At 32.6% G+C, this 23,091-nt stretch overlaps 1 protein-coding gene and 1 long non-coding RNA gene across 2 annotated transcripts in view; one reads left to right on the forward strand and one right to left on the reverse strand.

Moving 5' to 3' along the window:
* Window positions 1–768: 768 nt before the first annotated feature.
* Window positions 769–4,217, reverse strand: LOC127834436 (uncharacterized). The gene is made up of 3 exons (XR_008027940.1): window positions 4,095–4,217; window positions 1,191–1,301; window positions 769–1,038 (listed from the first exon to the last, which is right to left on the reverse strand). It is a non-coding gene; the product is annotated as an uncharacterized LOC127834436 (long non-coding RNA).
* The window catches only part of LOC127834304 (sodium-dependent dopamine transporter-like), a 46,367-nt gene continuing 26,269 nt past the window's right edge, over window positions 2,994–23,091 (forward strand). Inside the window, exons 1-2 of the mRNA XM_052360040.1 lie at window positions 2,994–3,388; window positions 6,669–6,786. Of these exons, the coding sequence (XP_052216000.1) occupies window positions 6,705–6,786 (82 nt within the window). The 5' untranslated portion in view covers window positions 2,994–3,388; window positions 6,669–6,704. The remainder of the gene's footprint in view (window positions 3,389–6,668; window positions 6,787–23,091) is intronic.

Genomic DNA, 23,091 nt, shown 5'->3' on the forward strand with positions numbered 1-23,091 from the left:
AGAAACATAAATTACGTGTTGTTGTTTTTATGCAATGACTTTCACATGTTTTCGATTTATTTGTGATTTACCCTTGATTTTGTAGTTGTGATAATAGCTTTATCATCAAATCTCAGTCATTATTTACATCTCATGATTATCTGTTCATACAACGTTGTTTATAAAAGTCATGTTCTTGTTGCCTTTCTTTATTTTTATTGTATTTTGTGGTTAACGCTACTCTTTTTTAATGCAATTGTGATTAAGATTGTGCTTTACATCAGATTTAATGTTGTCATTTAATATTGTTTTTTTTAATTTAAGTTAATAATAAAACGTAAACTGTGTAGTGTTCATTTCTAGCACAAATTGAATGAAAACAAAACAACTTGGTTAAACATTATTCAAAATCTGGATAATTGATAAACACAAAGAGCGAAAATCTTCGTTAAATGCATGTTTTGCGAAATTAGCCAAGGCAATTGAGCATTTGTGTTATATTAAACATTACTATTATTCCAAATTTCTCTATATCTCAGTTACACTAAATGAAGTAATATCTTTTGTCAGTAGCAGTTGAAATATTTTACAGTTTTGAGAATTTTGTATGTTATTAGAACAACGTTTGACTCACAAATGGTCAGAATTTTAAGTAATTACTTTCACCGGATTTACACATGCGACAAGAAACACCTAACATTAACATTGATTTGACTGAGGTAAATATTCAGCATTTACATTAAATTAAATACTGGTATACATTTAAACACACATTATGCACATGAATAATATTATATGAATTATATATTAAAATTTCTGTTTTATCCCAACTCAAGCTACTAGATTACAATCCCTCTAAAAAAAGGAATTCTACAAAATGGGCAATTAAATTTCTTTTCATGTCGAGTTCAAGTCGGAAACAATTTTTCTCGATTCTTCTCGCACTATTCCACCGCACTACTAATGTTCCTCTGGCAATAGCATTTCGAATGGCGTCCATTCTGGCTTCTTTTGACTTCGGCTTCACACAGTCTCCTAGTGTTGTAAAAATCGTGGTCTCTAATATTGAAATAAATAAAAATAAATATATTAATACAGTTTTAAAATGTATGTTTATATTGTACTAAAATATGTCAGATGCACAAATTACATGAATTTCCATATTGCAGTTTGTGCACGACTAAATAAGCTTTACGGACAAACATAATTACCGAAAGGCGGAAGAGCTGTTGATGTGATGTTCAACTTCACCTTTGCCATCGACGTTATATTGACTAACGAGTTAGTATAAATTCTTTTTCAAAGTTGTATAGAAGAAGTTCCTGAAAGTTTTAAAAATAGTTGGTTTGGAATGTAAATGCATCGGAGGTCTATTTACGACATTACATTCCATACACCTTTTGTATAAATATAAATTTATTATCCGCGATTGACGATATACAGATTGAATGCTTACAGTTATAATAGTGTTATTGTCTAATGAATATCCCGTACACATATTTTGTTGTTCTCGTTTAATTACATTTTACATAAAATGTGACACAATCATTTTTATTTATTGAAGTATTTTTATTGACAACATAGAAGTTCCAAATGCTACACTAATAACAACTGGTCGTTCTTGCTGAATATCGACTTGTCGTTTTAGCAATATCGACTTGTCGTATTAGCATGGAATTCGATGCTTTGTTTGTGTACATTGGAAATCTTAATATATGGTGGTTCGGACAAAATATATTGTATATGGAACTATTTACGTCCGCATATATTAATGCACTGCAAAAAGGCATATAAACGCATATTTTGGACGATTTAAAATGTGCTTGTCGTTATTGCGTGTATCACAACGTAAAAATTATGAATTTGCCTCGAATGATATACCAAACCACTCGTCTGGTATCAAATATTTACATTACCGGGAATATTACTCAAGTTTACCCATATCTAGTAGGTTCTCATGAAAAACTAGGTTTATGAAAGCCCAAGAAACCAGGTTTTTCATGAGAACCTATGCCATACAAATTAATCACGCTAGATTCCCACTTTATGTATACATTGTGCAATGCTTTTTTAATTAATGAAATTTACATTTGAGCATTTATTGAAAAAATAGTATAATACATGTGGAATTGATTGCGTGTTGACCATAAGTTATTTTCTAGCTTTCACATCTTAGAATTCTGCTCTTCTATGTAGACGTCATAAACATAAGGACTATGTTTATTTAACAAAACAATATATCAACCGGCCAATAACAACTTGCAATGTAAAGACTTATGAACTTCACTTCCACAGCAGTGTGATCAAAGGTACATGTAAGATGTTTAAATCGTTCGTATTAACAATTATTGTTTTTTTAAACGAAAACGATAATCGCGAAAGTTATTTTCGCGCAGAAAAAGTTCTTGAACGTAGAATAGGGTTTTTGTGTAATAAATACACATATTTACTTAAATTGAATGATTTAAATTTCAACAACACAATACAATAAATGATATTGAACGTTCGAACATTATGTATGAACATTTCCGTATAATTTAATCAAGTCTTCATAATTCTTTGATTTTGTTTTAATCAGGCAGGTTGCTAAGAGCATTTGAATTAGAAATACATGACAGTGTTCTCGTTCATTCAATGAATATTCATTTACTTTAATACATGATTAAATAGAGTCTGTGTACGTATTGCTTTATTATCACGTTGAACTTACTTCTGGTGTAAACAATATGCTTTAAATATAAAAAAAAAATTGACAAACATCAATTCACACTCTGTGTTATTTTTCATAGAAGTATTGATAAGAATATAGTATCGGAGACAAAAGTTATACACTTGTTTGATATCAAGTGTCCATCGCCAAAAGTTAGAACAAATTGGCATTTTATTGCATATTTCCCAGGCATTAAAAGAACGATTCAAAATGGGGAATATTTACTTAAATCAATTCCAGCAAATCAGTATACAGAGCGTCGTTGATTACAAGTCTGTCAGATAACTAGTTGAAATATTGACGGAGCAAAAGCCAAGCGTGTGCGCTCGAGAGTTGTGTATTACCAGTTGATTAACAGATTATACTGCTATCAGAAATCGGATGAAACGTATCGTTATGTCAGTGGCCTGGGATATTTCTGAACAAATATTTTAAGTGGGCATTAATTTGTGTGTATGGACATGTTTTCGATGACAACAAACTTGCAGTGATGAGTGTGTTGCGCTCTACGGGAAAGCTCATTGGAAGCTAATTGATCGGACGTAGTGATTAACAATCTGTTAAAAACAGTCTTCTGCTATGTTATTTGAAAAATATTGAGAGAAACGTTCCCTAAGTGTGTTACGTTATAAAATATGATTGGCGTTGACTGTGGAGATATAGTTATACGTGTGTGATCCTAATGTATTCTTCACAAATGTAAGTACATAAAACTTGAAAAGTTATTGAGGTTTATGTAGTTACGTCAGTTGTGGAACGTATGATGCCAACAGGATAATATAAATCATACAGATACATATATAATTTGTTTTGTCATTCACTAGTCTGTCAATGTATTAAACATTCATTTGTTAGATAACAACTATTTTATTATTTTAATTTCTCAAATTTAATACAGCGATATACTTTGAAATCAATCTTGTAGACAGTCAAATATAACCGAATTTCTTGGCAAACTATATGGGTATCTATAAATTGTGGTTTGTCGTGCCATAAACTAATGCATGCATTGCTCATCTTTAATAATAATAATTTTTACAACAACAATACCGATTAGGGACTTATTATTTAGTTTTGGGTTTTATCCTTTTGTATGCGAATTACAAAGTACATATTGTTTTAATTTAAACACATCATGATTTTGTATATATTTTAACATAATGAACTTAAAAGCAAGAATGCATTATGTTTTCACGTTGTAATCGTAAATTCAACATATGTTGAGGCTACACTGTTATTATTTCAGTCGGTCGGACATCATCCATCAAGTTGAGTACGCTTTGCGCGTTCCTTTCATGATTTTTTATATAAAAATTGATACTATCCGCGCTATGTAAATACAATTCTTTACCGTGTATATGATTTTGTTATCTTTTTTCACACGAAATCAAAACAAAACACAAACCTTAACGGAAGTTTACAGATAGGTTCACTGCCAAATCAATGATAATTTGCATCTTCGACATGCGATGTTGAGAAAAGACGTAAATCCGGAAAAATCTTTGTTTACACTTGAAGCACAATTTTACCGCATATATTATAGTCAAACAGATGTTACACTCTACGATAAATGATTGACGACTCAATAAAATATTTATAGACCGGTACTTAATGTAACGAAATGACTACATGCAAACGGTGTATTTTGCCGTCTTTGTCAGGTTTAAATTTACCTACTTGAAAATTTGATAAAGGTTGGTTTAGATTTCAATTTAAAACGTATTGTAGAAAACTTAGTTGTTCATGAAACATTATGTTGGCTTCAAATCTGACAAGTTTAAGACTATATGTAACCGATATGACAATGGTTACCATAATTCAATAACCATATTGCAATCAAAGGATTCATGTTCACAATTGTCCATATTGCAATGAATTAAAAAACAATTATTCTGATGCATGTACTTTTTTAACGTAGAAAGGGTTTAATGTTTAGAAATCTGGCAACGATTGTGCACATTTCTAAAACATGGTTAAAGAATAGGCATCTAAAGTACAAATTGTGTTCACATTGTTTATTTCAACTGTTGTTTTTTTAAGTTGGCAATAGTATAAAAAGTAAAGTTTGCATACTTTATCGACACATGTAAACAGTGCGCTTAATCTTATCGTGTTACAGCTGGTTTTAGAATAATCGCGAAATCGAGAACAGATGCTCAATCTTATTTTCAGTAAATTACAAGATAAATAAGTTTACCACAAAAGTATGCAATAAAACATTTAACGCAATTTCATTGGTATCATTTTTGTACTTAGGATTTGTTTGGCAATATGACGTTATCAACGATACATGGCGTCACAGTAAACTATTTACATTAAAACTGTTTTAGTAAAACAATATCGGATTTTATTAAACTCTTTCAGAATCGTCGTTTTCAAAAACATCTATCCATTAAATTTCATTAACGTTCGTTATATTTTATCTCTTTATAATTTCAAGGTATTGCTTCTGTGCATGTGTGAATAGATCTATCAAATTTCAAAAAGTGTGTCGCTGTACTCATTTCACTTTGTTCAAATCATCGTTTACTTTTCATGATACTTTTCTTGGAATCGCCTCAAACAAATTTAGATCTTCACTCAGCGTTGGTCTTCGTTATGAACTATCAGTCGTTTTCTTTTAACGATTATACGTCGATATCATAGCATTCGCCATTAGTGATTTTGATCTTATTATGCCTACAGTTATAATATTCCTGGAAAATTAGTGCACAACCACGCGGGCTAAATAAAGATTACGGTGTTAAATGCTTTGATGTTACGCTGCTCTATTAAGTATAGTTTATTTATTTGACATGCAGTTAATCTTTCATATTAGAATGTTACGTAATTAATTAAAATATTTCTTTTAGTATAAGCATACGTGATCACAGTGAAATCTATAAACTGTTTTCTATAAGCCTTTAAAGTGTATAACAACATCCCTGTCAGTGGGTGGTCTGTACAAAGCGAATGTGTTTTTTGTATTATACAATTAATTAAGTGCATAATTATTAACTGTTTAACAACGATAGTTGAATACGTTAATTAATTGTTGAAAGAAGTTTTGATACATTCGATAAAAAAACGTACACGAACAGTATTAATTGTGCCGTGACTACAAGCAAACAAACAACAACAATAATGACGACAATTCAAATCGGCGTACAAAAAAGACATGCATTTAAACGTTTCGATTGTTTTGTTAGTAGATATGCTTTTTATTTAACATTCGTGCAATTCGTTTCACGCAATATTTGATGTTGAATAGATGCTCATTATACAATTACGAATGCGTGGGATTGCAGTTGAATGATAAATGCATGAATGTATGTCCTTTGTTTCGATCTATGTCGTGGATGACAGCTGTGCTTTTGGGCGACCGGTCAATACATAACATTCTGGCCTACACTGTGTCGTGTATTCGTTAAATTATGTATACACGATTACGTTATGTCTTAAAGACTTAATCTGGAAAGCATTGCAGGTGTGTTGAGGTCAACCTATCGCTGTATATTACATGATTCTCGTGATTCACATTTTTAATCATTACACTTTCCGTTTAGTACACCTGAAACTTGAAATAATATGTATAATTTACATTTGTTTATTTTTTTGTGACAAAAGTTGCTGTTAATCTTATGCGCCATTTTATTGTATGTACTACGCACACATGTCACAACAACACTCACATATCCCAATTCAACAACTTTTTTTATAAAAAAACACACTCTATAACTCATTGGTTTTGATTAGATTTAGATTGCAATTTGATCGAATTATTCAGCGGGTCATACGTGCTTGTAAGCGCTTCATAAAAATGATAAGCACGCATTATAAAAGATTTATAAATTAGGCAGTATGCAATATTTAGGAGGGAAAACAACAGCCAAAGCATATAATAATGTTTATTAACAATATCTTTGTCAATATAGCGGTATATATCTTTTGTCATAGTTCAAGAAAAAATAAAAATAAAACATATCTTTTCTGTAAATAGCAATGGTGTAAAGAAATAAAAGAAGACGATAGCACGATGGTGGACAAGAAGGAAGAAGAGAAAATGATGGACGAGACGACAAAGATTGTACAGCCGATCTTCGTAAAGGACTCTCAGGGTAAGAATCGTAATTCCAGATCAATCTTTTTTGGGATAATAATTAGATAGATTATTAGATAGATAGAAATCTAAATATATAGCTAGAAAGATAGATAGATAGCTAGAATAATTAGATAGATTATTAGATAGATAGAAATACAATTATATAGCTAGAAAGATAGATAGATAGCTAGGGAGAGAGATTGAGGGAGAAAGAGAGAGAGAGAGAGAGAAAGAGAGAGAGAGAGAGAGAGAGAGAGAGAGAGAGAGAGAGAGAGAGAGAGAGAGAGAGAGAGAGAGAGAGAGAGGGAGAGGGAGAGGGAGAGGAAGATTACTCCAGCTCTATAACGTTGCATACATTAAATAATGAATACATGGTTTTGAATTGCGATTTTTAATTGTATATGACCTTATGGTTAATATTCAGTATAATATGTACACATTTTTGTTTGAAAAACACCTTTACGTGGATAAATAAGTTCATACAATCCATATCAGCTGTACGCTGTGTCAATTAGAGGATGGAACAGACGCTTAAATGTCGCGTTTAAATCGTTGTACTAGGACTTCTCCTTTTATATTTGCTTTATTGCCATATTTTTCACGGAGTGTATGTTTCTTATTATAAAATGTTTTAATGTAATGTAATGTATTACATATGTTGCAATTAATTTAGTGAGTTGATACGAAAATTTCTAAAAGCCTTAATGAAAGGTCAACTGACGACAAAAACGTATGTTGCAAATATTGTGACACCTAACATATGCTTCTGATAAAAGCATAACTTTTCGCTTAGGACATACGTACAATTTCGTTACATTTTTAGAAAGTTCTCTAAGGGTTAACATAATTATTTTCGAAATTATTATTGAAACAAACGTACACAAGCAAGCAAAATATACAACAGGTTCGCAATATCAATTAGAGGTGCACATGGATCTTCGTAGAAGATAATTTGTTAACGAATTGCACTAGTTGTGTCAAATCAATGTCAAGTCTTGGCGAATTCTGATATGAATCCGATTTAACATGTTTGGGTGATATGCATTATCTGACAGCAGGGAGTGTGCGTTTTTCCCAGATAACCACGCTGCAAATATTGGGTGCTCCACATTTGAAATTCACACTTCTACAATCTGAAGCAGATTAAATACCTATGTGCAACAAATTTCAGTCATAAATGACGTGAATGCATATATGCTTGCTCGCCATATTCTCTGGGACTATATTATAAACAGGTATTTTCCCATTTCGAAAATAAGCAAACCGAATGAAAAGACGTCTATGCCTTTGTTCCATGAGTATCGTATATGTTCAAGATTTCCAGGATTAACATACATCGTACAATATCACTAGCCGTCGTTCTGTTGTATTTGCATGTTTCGAGTTTATCAAGGTTTGCTTTCAATTATTTGAATCGATTGTCTATTTGGAAAGCTTGTAACTTTTTTTACATTGTTAAGTCAGTATTGAGTGCTTCTTTTCTTTAAACATCCATACGCGCACGAGCAATTAAAAAATGTCCCAAAGATTTGTATATATTCACAGTCCAAGTGATTATTGTTTACGTATATACATTGGTTTTCTAAAGAGAATTCTTATAAAACTACAGTTTCTAGTTAAATTGTGCTCTTGATAGCAGCTTATATGCAGCGTATTGGCTGTGTTATATATGCATGGACCATGCTCTGTGAAAAGAGAATTTAATGCGTGTGCGTTAAGTGTCGTCCAAGAATAGACTGTATAGTCCGCTCAGGCAATCAGGGACGACTATTGCCGCTGTAATGATATTTTTCGTTTAAGAAAGTCTGTTCTTAGCAAACATTCGTTTATTTGGAAAGTGTCGTCCCTGATAAGCCTGTGTGGACTGTACATATATTTAACGCAATTATACTTTTAATTGAAGTACAATAAACATGATATTCTTAGGAAGTTACAAAAATGCATTTTTGATTAATCATGTATGTCATTCATGTTAGTGTTATAAATTTTAGGGCTAAATTGCGTTAAATATTTTGCTAAAGATTTGGAAAATACTGTTTCTCGCGCAAAATAACAAAGCCTAATGGTACACGATTGAAAACGTTGTATGTAGTGTACTTTGATATAACCTTTATTTAAAATACATTTAGGCCGTGCTCTGAGAAAAGGGAGTTTACTGCATGAGCGTAAAGTTTTCTCTCAGATACGCTTGTGCAGTCCACAGCGGCTAATCAGGTACGACACTTTCCGCATAAACTGGATTTTTTTTATAAGAAGAGACTTTCTGTAAACCAAAAATACCATTAAAGAGGAAAATTGTCGTCCCTGAAATGTCGTGCAGTCCGTACAGGCTAAAATTCGAGGACACTTTATGAACATGCAGTTGACCCATTTTTCACAGAGGACGGCCCATTTCAGATTGCCGTTTATTTTAACCCATAAAAGAGCGTTCAGTGGATGTTAATATAGTAAGTTATTAAATAGCATGAATGAGAGAAGCATCTAAACGACTAATTTGAACTATTTAATGAGGCAACGTGCATTGATTACACATTAGTTATATTGTCACGACGATATAAAACACGGTTCTGCATTCATGAGTTTTCCCATTGAACTCGATGTGACATTTTATGATCAAGCCATGCGTTTAATCCAACATGCATTAATTGAACGATAAATCTAGCTGTGTTTGTTCAGTAATAACCGTCGTCAACAAAACACTTGCGTATATATTTAAATTATATTATATATTCGTTACTTGGTTGAGGCTTATTTACAGCTTCAGACAATCAAACATTTAAGTGATTTCGTACATCAAGGGGAAATTTATTGTGCTTTTACAATGGAATTTGTTAGTGTTTTTGTTTTCGTGTTAATACCAAGATCTCTTAAATGATTGACGGGTTTCACTTCGCATTCAACCACGCTTAAAGTACTCACTAACTTGTGCCTGGTTCCATATACCATACATACTTTATGTTTTCGATTGTTTTATTTTAATTTTTGAAGGTTTATATCTACTTCATGATGTCCTCCAGGCAACTATAAAGTTTCTGGTGAAACACCTGACCCATTTTCGGAATGGCCTGTTTGATTGCGAAAATAATATAATGGTTATCCGAATATCCAAAAAGGATCAGCCGGGTATATACAACTGGCCCTGTACAAGAACCCTGAGGGACGCCGAAAAGTAATAGATCAGGTTGCGATGTCGACTTTTCAACTAACATGTTAATTGTTCTGTTGGTTAGATACATGTAGGAGTTGATAAATGTTAAGAGAACGCCATGACTACCAACTTTGTCTTGCAGTATGCGAATTCGTATTGGGATATCAATTGAGTCGTGTTCTGATAAAACTGGGCACACTGCATGTGCGTAAAGCGTCTTCCCAGATTAGTCTATGCAGTCCGCACAGACTAATCAGGGACGACACTTTCCGTTTTTATGATATTTTGCGTTTAAATTAAGTATCTTCTTAGCAAAAATCCAATTGAGGCGGAAAGAGTCGTCCCTGATTAGCCGGTGCGGACTGCACAAGCTAATCTGGGACGACACTTAACGCACATGCATTATGCCCAGTTTTCTCAGAACGCGGCTCATTATTGTGTTGAACGCTGCACTCAGGTCAACCTTGATCATGATAGTCACGTGATTTTCATCAATGGTTTTTAAAAGCTCATTGGCGTCGCACTGAAGTGCGGCGACTAGTATGTAATACGTTTTTTTCGCTTATGGAAGGAGAAGTTATTTTACGGGTCAATGTATATATTTTTGTTGTCAGAATATCTTGCGTAGTTTTTTTTGTAAATTAGTGTAAATAAGTACTGCATTTCTGCCTATTACATTTACTACAACATTTATTGCCAATAATGCAAAGCTAATTCTTTTAATTTAATAACTGATCACAGGGACTGGGCAATTATAAAAGATCACAGGGACTGGGCACATACGCGAACCGGTGGAGCCTTTTGGTTTTGTATAAAAAAAAAGTTGTTTGTTCCACTATCCTAGCAACCACCTAGTTACTAATAAAGGCGCTATAGAGCGCGAAGTATTATTAATTGTAATAATGAGTCTTGATAAAGGAAGCAGCCGCTTATCAATGATGATATCACATCACAGCACCCCAGTCTCATTACTATCAAGTCCTCCTACAGTTTTTTGTAAGAACCACATATAGAAGGCCGCAGTCCTGACCCGTATCTTGCCAGTGGTATGGACCCTTTGGTATGGACCTTTAACGCCGCTCACTATCTAGCGTTTAAATTTCCGGGTTTACATTTAAAGCGACTATTAATAGCGTATTAATATCTTAGCTAGAAGGTGATTTTTCAAGCGGCTCCTTAGTTAAGTGGTTACACGCTCGCTTCACATGAGAGAGGCCCAAGGTTCGAGCCCCAGTAGATTGATGTACACATTTTAGTTTAAATAAATATGCTGTTTTATTGTAACCATTTTTGTTTTTAGTATGCCCATGAAATATATGTGTAAGAGGGTGGGGGGGTCGTAAACTTGTACAGTGTTTTCATATCAATGAGTACTCAACCCCTATCGTAAATGAGCAACGTAAGAATAAGTTCAGAATCATCTCCCATTGAAGTTGAGAAAAATATGAAATTACGCTTACAAGATGAAGCAGATTTTTTAAAACCTACACAGTTCTGTTCCGTTAATGAACTCTGCATACGGAAGCCAGTAAAAAAAGGAAACCAATATAAATAAAATGAACTATGAAATATTTGGGGGTTAAACAATCATAGAAAATGGATATTTTGGAGTTATAACACAACATCATAGATAATGGTTATTTGGGAGTTATAACACAAAATCATAGATAATGGTTATACCAGTATATTTTTCTATTTTGTTTAAAATAATTAGCCAATATATTAATATTTACAGTAGAAAAAAAATCGTTCCAGGTAACTTTATTGAGTGCCTTTTACACTGAAATTCCCGACGCCCGTTGATGCTTTGCATCAATACTTATCTTGTTCTATATTTTAAGCATTGCCGTTTCGCCTCAATGATGTCTTCTTTATGCACTTTGGAATGTCGGAAGGAGATAATGAGCCTCAATTTGAACATTATTTTGGTTCAATATAGCTTTTTCCAGAATTTATTAATGAAATTTCAAATTTGAAACCGGGCCATAGTTCGATTATCCAAAGGGACACCTTTCTTATTCCACGATGGTTTAATCAAAGCGTTGTTCCATGTGTCAGGGAAAACACCAGCTTAAAACGATATATTTACTATTTCTGTCAATATAAGTGTTTATCTGAAAGATGTTCTTTTAGTCTCACAGACCTTGTGATTGCATAAATGTCACATGTTGTAAGTTTGGATGCATTTACAAGGATTTGAACAAAACAAATAACCTTTGCATGGTGTTTCCGTTTCTTTTCTAGACAGGTCAGATTTACCAGATATATATTGTTTCTGTTAATCGTATATATTGCTTTAAAATACCCAGAATACCAAAGGTTCACTTGGTCTACATAGAACGTTTTTTTCTTTCAGAGGTAAATGCTTTTGAACAATTAATGAATGTGTTTTGTGAAATTCCACACATGGGCATTAACATGAGATAAGATTTCATTAATGCTGTTAAATTCTTGAAAATCTGCTTGTAAGATGTTTCTGGACTCAGATGTCCATTTGCTTGACTTTGTTTCTTGTCTGGTTAGGGGAGGACGACTTTGGTTACCATTGCAGCTGACAAAGCAATGATAAGATGTAAAAAGATCAGATACAGGTTCTGAGATTTTAACTTGTTTCTCTTCAAAGTTTGTAATAATCAAATCAAGATTATGGCCTCCAGATTGCGAACGTGTTTGGATATGCTTAACATGCCCGATATTTTTCAAACACTGCATACATTTTTTTGGTGTAGCAATTCGTTTTATTGTAATTTTGGTTGTTAAAATAACCTAACAGGATCCGGGACTAAGCACTGGCTGACTTTTGTTCAAGAAACTTATTGAACTATGTTATATGCGTAGCCAGCGTCACAGGATGTCTCTCCGAATATGGCGGTCTATATATTTCAACAACGTAGAGGATAAATGAAGAACTACATACTTTCCATTCAGCACATTCAAAAGAAGTAAATACGTTTACAAAAGAAGTAAATATGTTTACAAACCATTTTGAAACCTTGAAACATCTTCTGCACAGAAGAGCTTATCCTCGCCGTTTATGGGGCTTTGTTCTCGTATGGTATAAAATTACTGACGGTGTATATCACATACACCATCAGTTACTAACAGTGTAACTTATAATATTGGTTATCCACTTCGCCACGACGACCAATTTTGAACTCTATTCGTTTTCCATAACTACAGGTTATTGTTGTTGTTATCATAAAATGGCGAAATCACTTAACCTTTTTTTTTAAACGGGTTTAATGCTTGTGCGTAAAGTGTTGTCCAAGATAAGTCTGTGCAGACATTTTCCGCCTAAACTTGATATTTGCTAAGAAGAGACTTTCATGACACGAAAAAAAATCACAAAAGCGGAAAGTGCAGTCTGCACAGACTACTCAGGGACGATACATTACGCACATGCAGTAAAACCCTTTTTCAAAGAGCACGACCCAATTATGTTCCAAAGATTTTTTGTTTATGTCGATATCAAAATTCTTATGATAGTTCCGATTTGAGGATTTGAGGCATTTATAGTAACTTTTACTGTTTTGCTCTTTTAGGCTTCACGTGAATACTGAGTGTCTGCTTCGGTACATGATATTGACAATATTTAGCGGATCTATTTTGTCATTTATTCTGGGTTATGGGTGACTTAAATCTCGCCTTTAAACCTGTTTATACCCACACTTCTTGGTCAAAAATGAAACATTAGGAGGTTCAGGTCGCTTTTAACTTCTTAATCATATCAATATAATTTCAGTTGATCAAATAATCAATATTTAAACGAAGTGATAAAGAACCAAACAAAACCATATCAAGTTATGAACTTCATCTTATGAAGCCAAAACATAGTTAATTTCGTTTATGTTGTCCTCAAGACATGACAGCATGTCATAACTTATAGTCCATAATAACTGGTCGGCTTAGTTTTGTTTAGCGTTTGAAACAATTTTCCGAGCAATTCATTATTGTCCGCACTATGTTAAAAATATGTTAAGTGTACTGACCGCTTTCTGTGAGTGCGATAATAAAGATATTAACTTCACTGACCTTGCGAAATGATAAAGAACACGTCAACAGTTATATGTTAAAATTAAACATTCGGCAAGCCAAACAGATAATCAAATAGTATGATTTTGTTCGTGTTCATATGTTTATAAGTATAGAGCAACAGTTAAAAAAGTGGAAATTATTCAACTTAAAAAAAAAAGATTGTTAACAACACCCATATTTTAAATCGTATATATTGTTCATAAAACGAGATTCTTACATTATAGAATGGTGTATTGACTCGCACAACACTTGCAATAACTATGCAAACGAAAAGAGATACTTATTACACTCCACATTCTTCGACAATATTTATTTACACGATTAAATTATGCAATTATTAGCTATTATTCATTTAAATATAGGCCTATAACAGTTGCACCAAAGCCTTGATTATCAATGGTCGGATGGTCATTTGGGGCGATGTTTAAGGCATTAAATGTACTACTCCTTTCATCCATGAGTGTATGTTTTTATATTCCCATCTTGAACTTAAATAATAGTGCACCTGTCAATGTTGCTATATCGAATTTAACCACAACATATGTTTGTTTGTTACTTCCATCCAGTGCATAAATGCAAACTTTATGAAATAACGTATCAGTGTTTTTTTATGCGTTGGGTGAAAGGAACGGCAATTAGATGGACTTTAACCTATCTACAGAAAAATCGGATCAGCTTGGCTATATTCCCTGTAAACAATGACGGAAACACACGAAGTGTAACGATCTTTAATTATGCGCATTCAGATGCCATGCGGCTGTACAAAAAGAACAACGAAAAAAGTTTGATTTACCCCCCTCCCACCCCAATCTCCTCACAAATCGGCACTTTCCTGCAGGAAATAACTTGTTTTGTTGTAACTAGTACATTTTATAATAACTTTTTGAAGGCCATTTTCTAAAGAAACCTCCACATTTTAACGAATACCATAATTGTTTAATCTCCTTATGTCTTAAGTTATATATATTGGTGTATATATTGATATATGTTTTGAACTTTCGTTATATAATAAAAACGGTCAGTCAATGACAATTTAACCACAACATATGTTTTGTTTGTTACTTCCTCCCATTGCATAAATCATACATCTAAACTTATCGTATTTTAATTTTTCTTCCGAGTTGAATTGTTTTCACATTTATTTGATACCCAATACTGTCAAACGTCGGTTCAATAATGATTACAGTTACACTGCAATTTACTCATCGAATGCTTCAATATTGTTTTGGCTTTTACTAGGTATCAATACTTCTTCAAAAGGTAGAAATTGATCGATTGCACACTTATGTGAGCCAGTGAATGCGCTTACAGGATTCTCATTTCCAAAAGGATTGAATGTGTATGATTAAGTTTGAGTTCTTCGATCATAACAGATGGATTTTAATAACGCTTGTTCCAGAATGGCAGTTGAATGTGTACATATTTGTCTCCATGATGGGTTATTCAAATCAGCAGAATGCTTTTATAAGAACTTATTGTTAAACATTGATCGTAAAAAGATTTATTGACAGGGCTTTGCGAGAGAGCATTAGGTAATGTAAATATCAAATAAACAGACTCGGCCACTTACAGAGTCAATTGGATTGTTCTCGCATTGATTTTGACCACTTACTCTTCTGCGAAAAGCGGCACAAAAAGCTATATGATTACACCGAACTGATAATAAAAACAAAGTGCGCTATAGTGTTAACAAGTGGCTGCTGTTTGTATTGGCACTTGTTCAGACGCTTTTAAGCAATATTGTTTTCATAATAAATCGTCCTTTATGTACCAGTATTGATGGTTCTATTACGATTCACAAAAACATTGACTTCCTAAAGTCAAGGTATAGATCGTACACAAGTAACTGATGTGATGCTTGTGAAAAATATTAACTGGTTTTCAAAATGGCGCCAAATGGCTAATTTGTTTTCGTCCGAATTTTTGAAAGCTTTGTACATTTACCATTTTTATTCGACATTATCGTTACGCGCAGGATTATCTACTGATATTCATTTAACCTCGGTATAAATTCTGTAGATGCATTATTAATATTAAACAAGTTAACGACGACATAATACGTAAGTGCCTGATTGATTCCGATTGTCACGGTTCATTGTATGTGTATTTTTAGGTCACATTTAAGGTTTTCTCAGCATATTTCATGGAAATGTGGACGCATGAACCATCATAATGTTACATTGCATGAATACCAGGATGCTTCCAACAGGCACTCGAAATATATGCATCAACAAGCCCATGTTCATTACTGATGAGCACAGTAAACCCACATTCCGTAACTGGTGTTTATGAAAAACAAAACTAGGTATTTAATGTGACACATTTAATTAATCATTTAACATTTTAAACAAAAAATAGTGCATAAATGGTTTGTTTCTGATTCCATTTTATTATTCTTCAAATATGAAAAATTGTCATAGCAGATTAGCATGATAATAATGGACCAGTTCACCAAGTCTTTGTGTGTGCATGAAAGTGATTAATGTCGAAGGATTGTGCGTACTAAAATTACATCCTACCATTAAACTGAACACAATAGCATATAATATTATTATAAGGTTGAATACATTGAATGATTGTGTATTGTTCAAACTAATTTATTGTAAATTTAACATAAGTATTAAATAGTCAACTTTATTTGAATGTAATCTTTTGTCTTTTTTAAACATATGTTATGCCAAAATTAAATATTATCTCCTTATTTAATTATTGTATTTTTTAAATATCATTATTAATATGTGTACATTGTTACATGTACATGTAACATGTATACAACTTTTGTATAAAATGTGTTAAACGTATGTTGTTTTTTCAAAATTGACACGGATTATTCGAAAGATCGTAAACGTGTTTAAGGTTAAGTGCTTAAGGTGCGAAGCTGTGTAAGAAGTGCTGTTATGCAGCAGGTCAAATATTACAATGCAGCCAGACAGGGACTCTGTTTCATTCATTGGTGTTTAGGGAAGGCTTTTTCTCTCCACAAACAAACCATTTGTTTTGCATAAACAAAACAAAGGTAATGTATTAATAAATTTAGTATATATTTATGTTTTTTATTTCTATGTTATTACTGATTTTGAATAGATGCACATGAAATAAGATTGTGTATGTTAACAAAGCAACAAAGCAGTTGATATAACACAAATAACAATCTAAACTTAATGAGGCTTGTTCATTAAAGTTTGTCTAGTTTCCAATATCCTGCCCATTTGGTTTTCTTTAGTATATCTCAATAAGCACCACATTCATAATTGCATTACATTATAAAAAGCATATAAATATATCATGCTTAGTAGCAACTTCATAAAAAAGTAAAGCAGTATTAACGGTGTTTAATCTATCAATTTATGAATTTGCATATCTAATCAAATATTATAAAACACCAATTAATACTAAACATAGTATCGTCATCGAAATTGACCTTTAGGTTACTATACGAACACATATATTGTAGTAATAGATGTACTCAATTTCATATGAAATCTGAAAATCTGAAAAGACTTTTAGATGCTTAATGAAAATACTTAACCGCCCAAGTCATAATAGGAGCTGTGCCATCTTGCTACCAATGCACCAATTTACAAACATGAAGTTATTTTATTTGCCTGATTGTCAAAAAGAAATTTTATTTTATTTTGTTCATTCAAGATGACTTTGATTTTTTTTCTTTCACTGCAATACTTGCACCATCAGGTAATTTAACAGAATCGTTTTTTAGTTTGTAAAGACAGTTCAATTAAAGAGTTAAAAAAACATTACTCCGTGTCACTTAAACATTGATCTTTCCGATAAGACTTCATTTATCACTCCCTGACATTTATAACATTTACTTTGTTTGTCAACTGTTCATTGGTAAAGATATAAATTCAATCTCTAGAAGAATCTCCTTAAGATACTTTCATATCTTCTCTGAAAAGAACAAAATACAGAATGTTTATCGTATTCAGGCCAACCAACTGTGAAACATTTAACATAAAAAGAGGAAAATACACATTATACACCCTATTAATGATGCAAACTTATCAAATATATATATACATTTTAACATTAAGAATTCATGCATAATATTTCTACCATACACTATTTAAAATTTGAATGACTTTAAAGGGTCCTTTTCACTGATTTTGGCATGCATTGAAGTTTGTCATTAAATGCTTTATATTGATAAATTTAAACATTGGACCTAAGATTCTCCAGTAAAAAAATAATACAATTGAAAAAAGTAAAAAAAGGAACCCACAACTGGGCTCGAACAGTTGACCCCTGGAGTTCTGGATGTAAAAATCTGACGCTTAGACCACTCGGCCATCCGTGCTCATGCTATGACGAATGGTATCTTTTACTTTATATAAGCAATCCTCGTAGTTTCACAAAGAATAACAATAACAGAACTTTCCAAATTATTCAATCGTTTCGCGTTGCAACGCTTTATTATTTTCAGGTTTTCAAATCGTCAAAATATACTTAAAATGGATAATTTAGAGCATGGTAAATGTTCAGTATTATTGTTTCCTCACAAATATTATAACTTAAACGAAAATTTGCGAATTTGCAACATTTGTTTTTTAATTTTGTCAATTTACCAAAACGTGAAAATGCCTCTTTAATCATATATTGGATTTTAAATAGTTACACTTGTGTGCTAGTTGCACAGATAATTTGAATAATCATATGTTATAAAATATTTTGTATGAAATATATGATTATTATTTAGATGAAATGTGTAAACAAACAGATTTTAAATATGAGCAGGTCCTGCAAATCAAATACGCTGTGACACCTCACGAACTAAGCTTTGGAAGAAAAGGCACAGTGTCTCCAAGCTTGCTTATCACATCATATAAAAACATGTCCAGCCAAATATGTGTTTAAGGAAACGCATTTCTTTGGAGTACATTGACAAGTGTATTTCTGTTATCAGACTCTGTTGTACGTTGTGATGCGCAACAGAAGGTCTGTCTAATATATCTTTTTAGTTGTAATAGTTGTTTGCTCTCCTTCCATGGTCCACATCGACATATGGCAACCGTTATCTTGAAATGGACAATTATCTGATATAAATAAAAACTATATTTATTATAGCATAGTTATGTTATTTTTTCGTTTGTACGATACGCTTACTGCACCAGTGTCCTAAAATAAAAAGAAATACAAGTTCGCTGCACAATGACAATAATTTAATTTTCTGTCCAGTGTTGTGTACCAAACAATATCAACCAGCATGAAAAATGTAATAATTTGTCAAATATCATCATATACTAATTATTGTATTGTTTGTACAGCCGTTTGCTATAGAAGTTAAATTCTCCACACAGTTATTCACAAATCCAGCATCAATATTCTTTTCCCCACCCGCCATACAAATTGTTAATTGAATTTATTGTGTACAAAAAATATATTGGTCAATAAGTACTTGCGCTCGAAAAAGTGAATATGTTGTCACGTATACAATATATCATATGTATGTGCGCACGTGAAAGCTATTCGTGAGCATGAACAAATCGTACGCACAAGAACGCAATACGTCCGCACGTGTATTGAAAAAAAATCCCATTGCCCCTGTATGTTACTGTTCATTTTAGTGTATCTCCACAAGTAATAGTAACACGTCACTTATTAATAAATCAAACCTCAACATGCGTATTTTATTCGGTTTTCTTTCTTTCTATTTGTGTCTGCAGACTTTGCATAAATACCAGTTAACCAGTTACGGAAAATGGGTTTACTGTGCCCACCAGTTATGAAAATAGGGGTAAATTTTCGAATTTTGATGCATATATTTCGATTGCCTGTTGAAAGCATCTTTGTGTTCGTGAAAGGTAAACTATGATAATATTTTGTCAACCTTTCCAACCTAAAATTGCTGAGAAAACCTTACATTATGAGCTAAAATGCACATACAATGAACCTTGTCAATCGTAAACAATCAGACAATTGCGAATACATTTTCAATAACTTTTGATATATTGATTATGCATCTAGATTAATTATACAAATTAATATAAGTAGATCGTTCTATCCATAAGTATCATGTCGTATAAGTATGGTTAATGTAAGAACCTTTCAACAGTTCGGACGAAAACATATAAAATTAGTCGTTGGCCGCCATTTTGAGCACCATATTATATTTTGCTCACTAACATCACACCAGTCACTTGCGTACGATCTATCCCCTGACAATGTCAAGTTTAAATCTGTATTGGTTTGTCCCACTTGAATAAAGCCGGATGGCTCTTTTGTAATTACATAGGCCCTTACGAAACAGTAGTCTATTCAATGTTGGGTTTTTCATAGATTTAGTTTAATATTAATAGCACGACCCCTTTTACATCAATTTGGTGACATCAACTAGTAACACGTTTGTGTATTTTGGACGTTTGTTTGTTAGTCTCTCTGTTTTTTTAATGGGGATATGTATTTAATATGTTAGCCGCGCTCTAGAAACTCTGGGCTTAGTCCATGTGCGTAACGTGTTATTACAGACTTGACTGTGGCAGATCTAGAAATGTTCGAGAATGTACGATGTCATAGATCCGATTTGTTGATTTTGTTATTGATCCGACTCATCGTTGCGATAAAGATTAGTATGTTTATATTATTTTAAATTACATTTGACAGGCGAATGGTGTGCCATTAAGACGTTCGCCTTTATTAGGGGTTCTTTTTGTTTGAAGGATTGCTAAAACTTGAAGGTTTTTAAGTATTAGTTTTCATAAACAGCTGTTTGCAAAGTTGAAAGATAACGGCATAGCCAAGACTGTTAAAAACCTGTACCTTTATCAAACATATTATTTATGTGCTGTAAGGAAACGTTGTGATATCATATCTACCAATAATTGTGGTACTAGAGAAAAGTAGTTTGTCAGAAAAACGCGTTAATATCACATTTTTCTGTCATTTACTGTTTTGTTATCGTAAAAAAACAACTTAAAGCATTACAAGCTTGCTGCTATTTTCGTAAAATCAACACAGGATGCCGAAACCTTAGTATCAGCTCATTTACATCTCCTGTGAACGTTCAGTTTCGTTACTTGCAAAAAAGAGATAGCCATCACATAAAGATAAACAATAATCAATCGATGTATAATCATATCAAAGTATGCCACCAATACAATGGTATAATAAGTACACACATACAATACTTAAGATAATGACATAACAATCATCCGTTCACATATCTTTTGTTATCAACCTCATCGTTTATATTTTGGTTAAGTATTTTAATGACGCATATTACGCATTTCTCGATCTAATCTGCTAAATCAACACCGAATTACTTTTCTATGAGCACGAACGTTGTATTAGAAAATCAAATTGTAGTACATTGCACTACTCCAACCCAAAATATGCACTTGATTGATAAGTTCAGCAATTTATATTCAACATAAAATATAAATATGATGTATCTTATGTGTATGATAAACGATCATTCACCAGGTGTATATATAGTTCTCTACTCAAAACGTATAAATTCCAACGTTTAACATGTCTTAGCACGTGGTAGTAAAACAACTTAAAAGCGGTGTTCATATGATTGTCGCGTTGTGTATGTTTTGTGTATCGTAGTGATTTATATAATGGTTGATTTCTACATTAATTGATCAACTGTTATAATTACAAAATGCGGAACAGAGAAAAATTGCAACCCCATGTGCATCATCATCAGAAAAGCTCTTCTTATCATCGTTTAGTCCTTCATTTCAATAAATTAAATGAAGTGAAACTATCTGTCTTTTAAATCTATGTAGACATATGACGTTTGTTGGATAATAATATGATCAAATGAGCCTCTCTTTGGGAAAACCGGGTCAGGCATATATATATATATGTATATATATATTCCTGCATGTTTTATAGAATTATACATTCAGGTAATAAACATCTTGATACCACTTAAGCAAGGTATTCATAGCATGATAAGCAGCAACCATAGGTTTATCCATGAAGTAATTGAACCTATTTCTCTGTTTCTAATACAAATCTTTTTATTGGTCTGTGTGTTTATCTAGAGCAGTCTGGTTAGCAATAATCTTAACAATTTGAACGGATACACACTGTACCTAAATATTTACATATTAGTCGATCATGGATAAAACTATATTTACACAAGAAATATCAGCTATAAAATATATTGTTCTTTTCGGTAATATTACTGTAACTTAAAAGTAGCCAATGTAATAACTCTCCTATTACGTCTATATGTCTTTTGGCAGGCGCGTCAGCACACTTGCCAAACATTTCACTAAATTAAATACTAATAGAATACATTATGTGATACTATAAATTATTACTGAAATTTATACCCAGTTAATTACATTCAATCATGTCCATTTCATAATACAATAATCAACAAATCAATAAATGAGTTGCGTCATTTAGACAGTCTTGGCAATGCATGCATTGGCAGTAAATTACTAATCAAATTAAAGAATTACATTTAATGATTAATAAGAAACTTGAATCGGAGCAATTAATTGCAATTAATGATAATGTTTGGGCATAAGAAATATTGCATTGTCTTACTAGGTTGCATGCGACTGTAGATAGGACAGAATTCACATGGAAGTTATTGGAGATAATACATTAACCTGTACAACATTATTGCTTAACGCACTGTCAATCAAGTCAGTGGTAACATTCAGATTTGTACACGTTCGATACTGTATGGTTCAAGTCTTTTCTTACACTATTTAGATCCATTGAAACTAAAGCCTAGGTTCTTATAAGGAACTCTTATTCGTTTTATCAACTGATCGTATGAACGCTGTACCTGAAAACAGGACCTCGCCGTCGCAAGGCCGATCAAAAATCTACAAGATCATTATATCTCATTTATATAAGGGAATATTGGGCCTCCAGATGTGATCTTGTAAAAAATGCCACATATCAAATTTGCTAAAGACCATTAAAGATTTAAGGTCGTTAAATAATATGTAAGCACATTAGGCTACCTTGTTTGGGCTAATATAAATTCTGGTCGCTTCATTATGCAAACTTGTTGGCCATACTATCGTTCCTAAACGAACTGTTAGCCTAACTTACAATTCGTGTTTCGTCACTATCGTCATCACCATCACTATTCTCGATGGCACGCGAACGATGATTGGCTTTTTAAAACTAGTACATTTGCAATCGATC

This window comes from Dreissena polymorpha, chromosome 1 (assembly GCF_020536995.1).
Source record: "Dreissena polymorpha isolate Duluth1 chromosome 1, UMN_Dpol_1.0, whole genome shotgun sequence".
NCBI lineage: Eukaryota > Metazoa > Mollusca > Bivalvia > Myida > Dreissenidae > Dreissena > Dreissena polymorpha.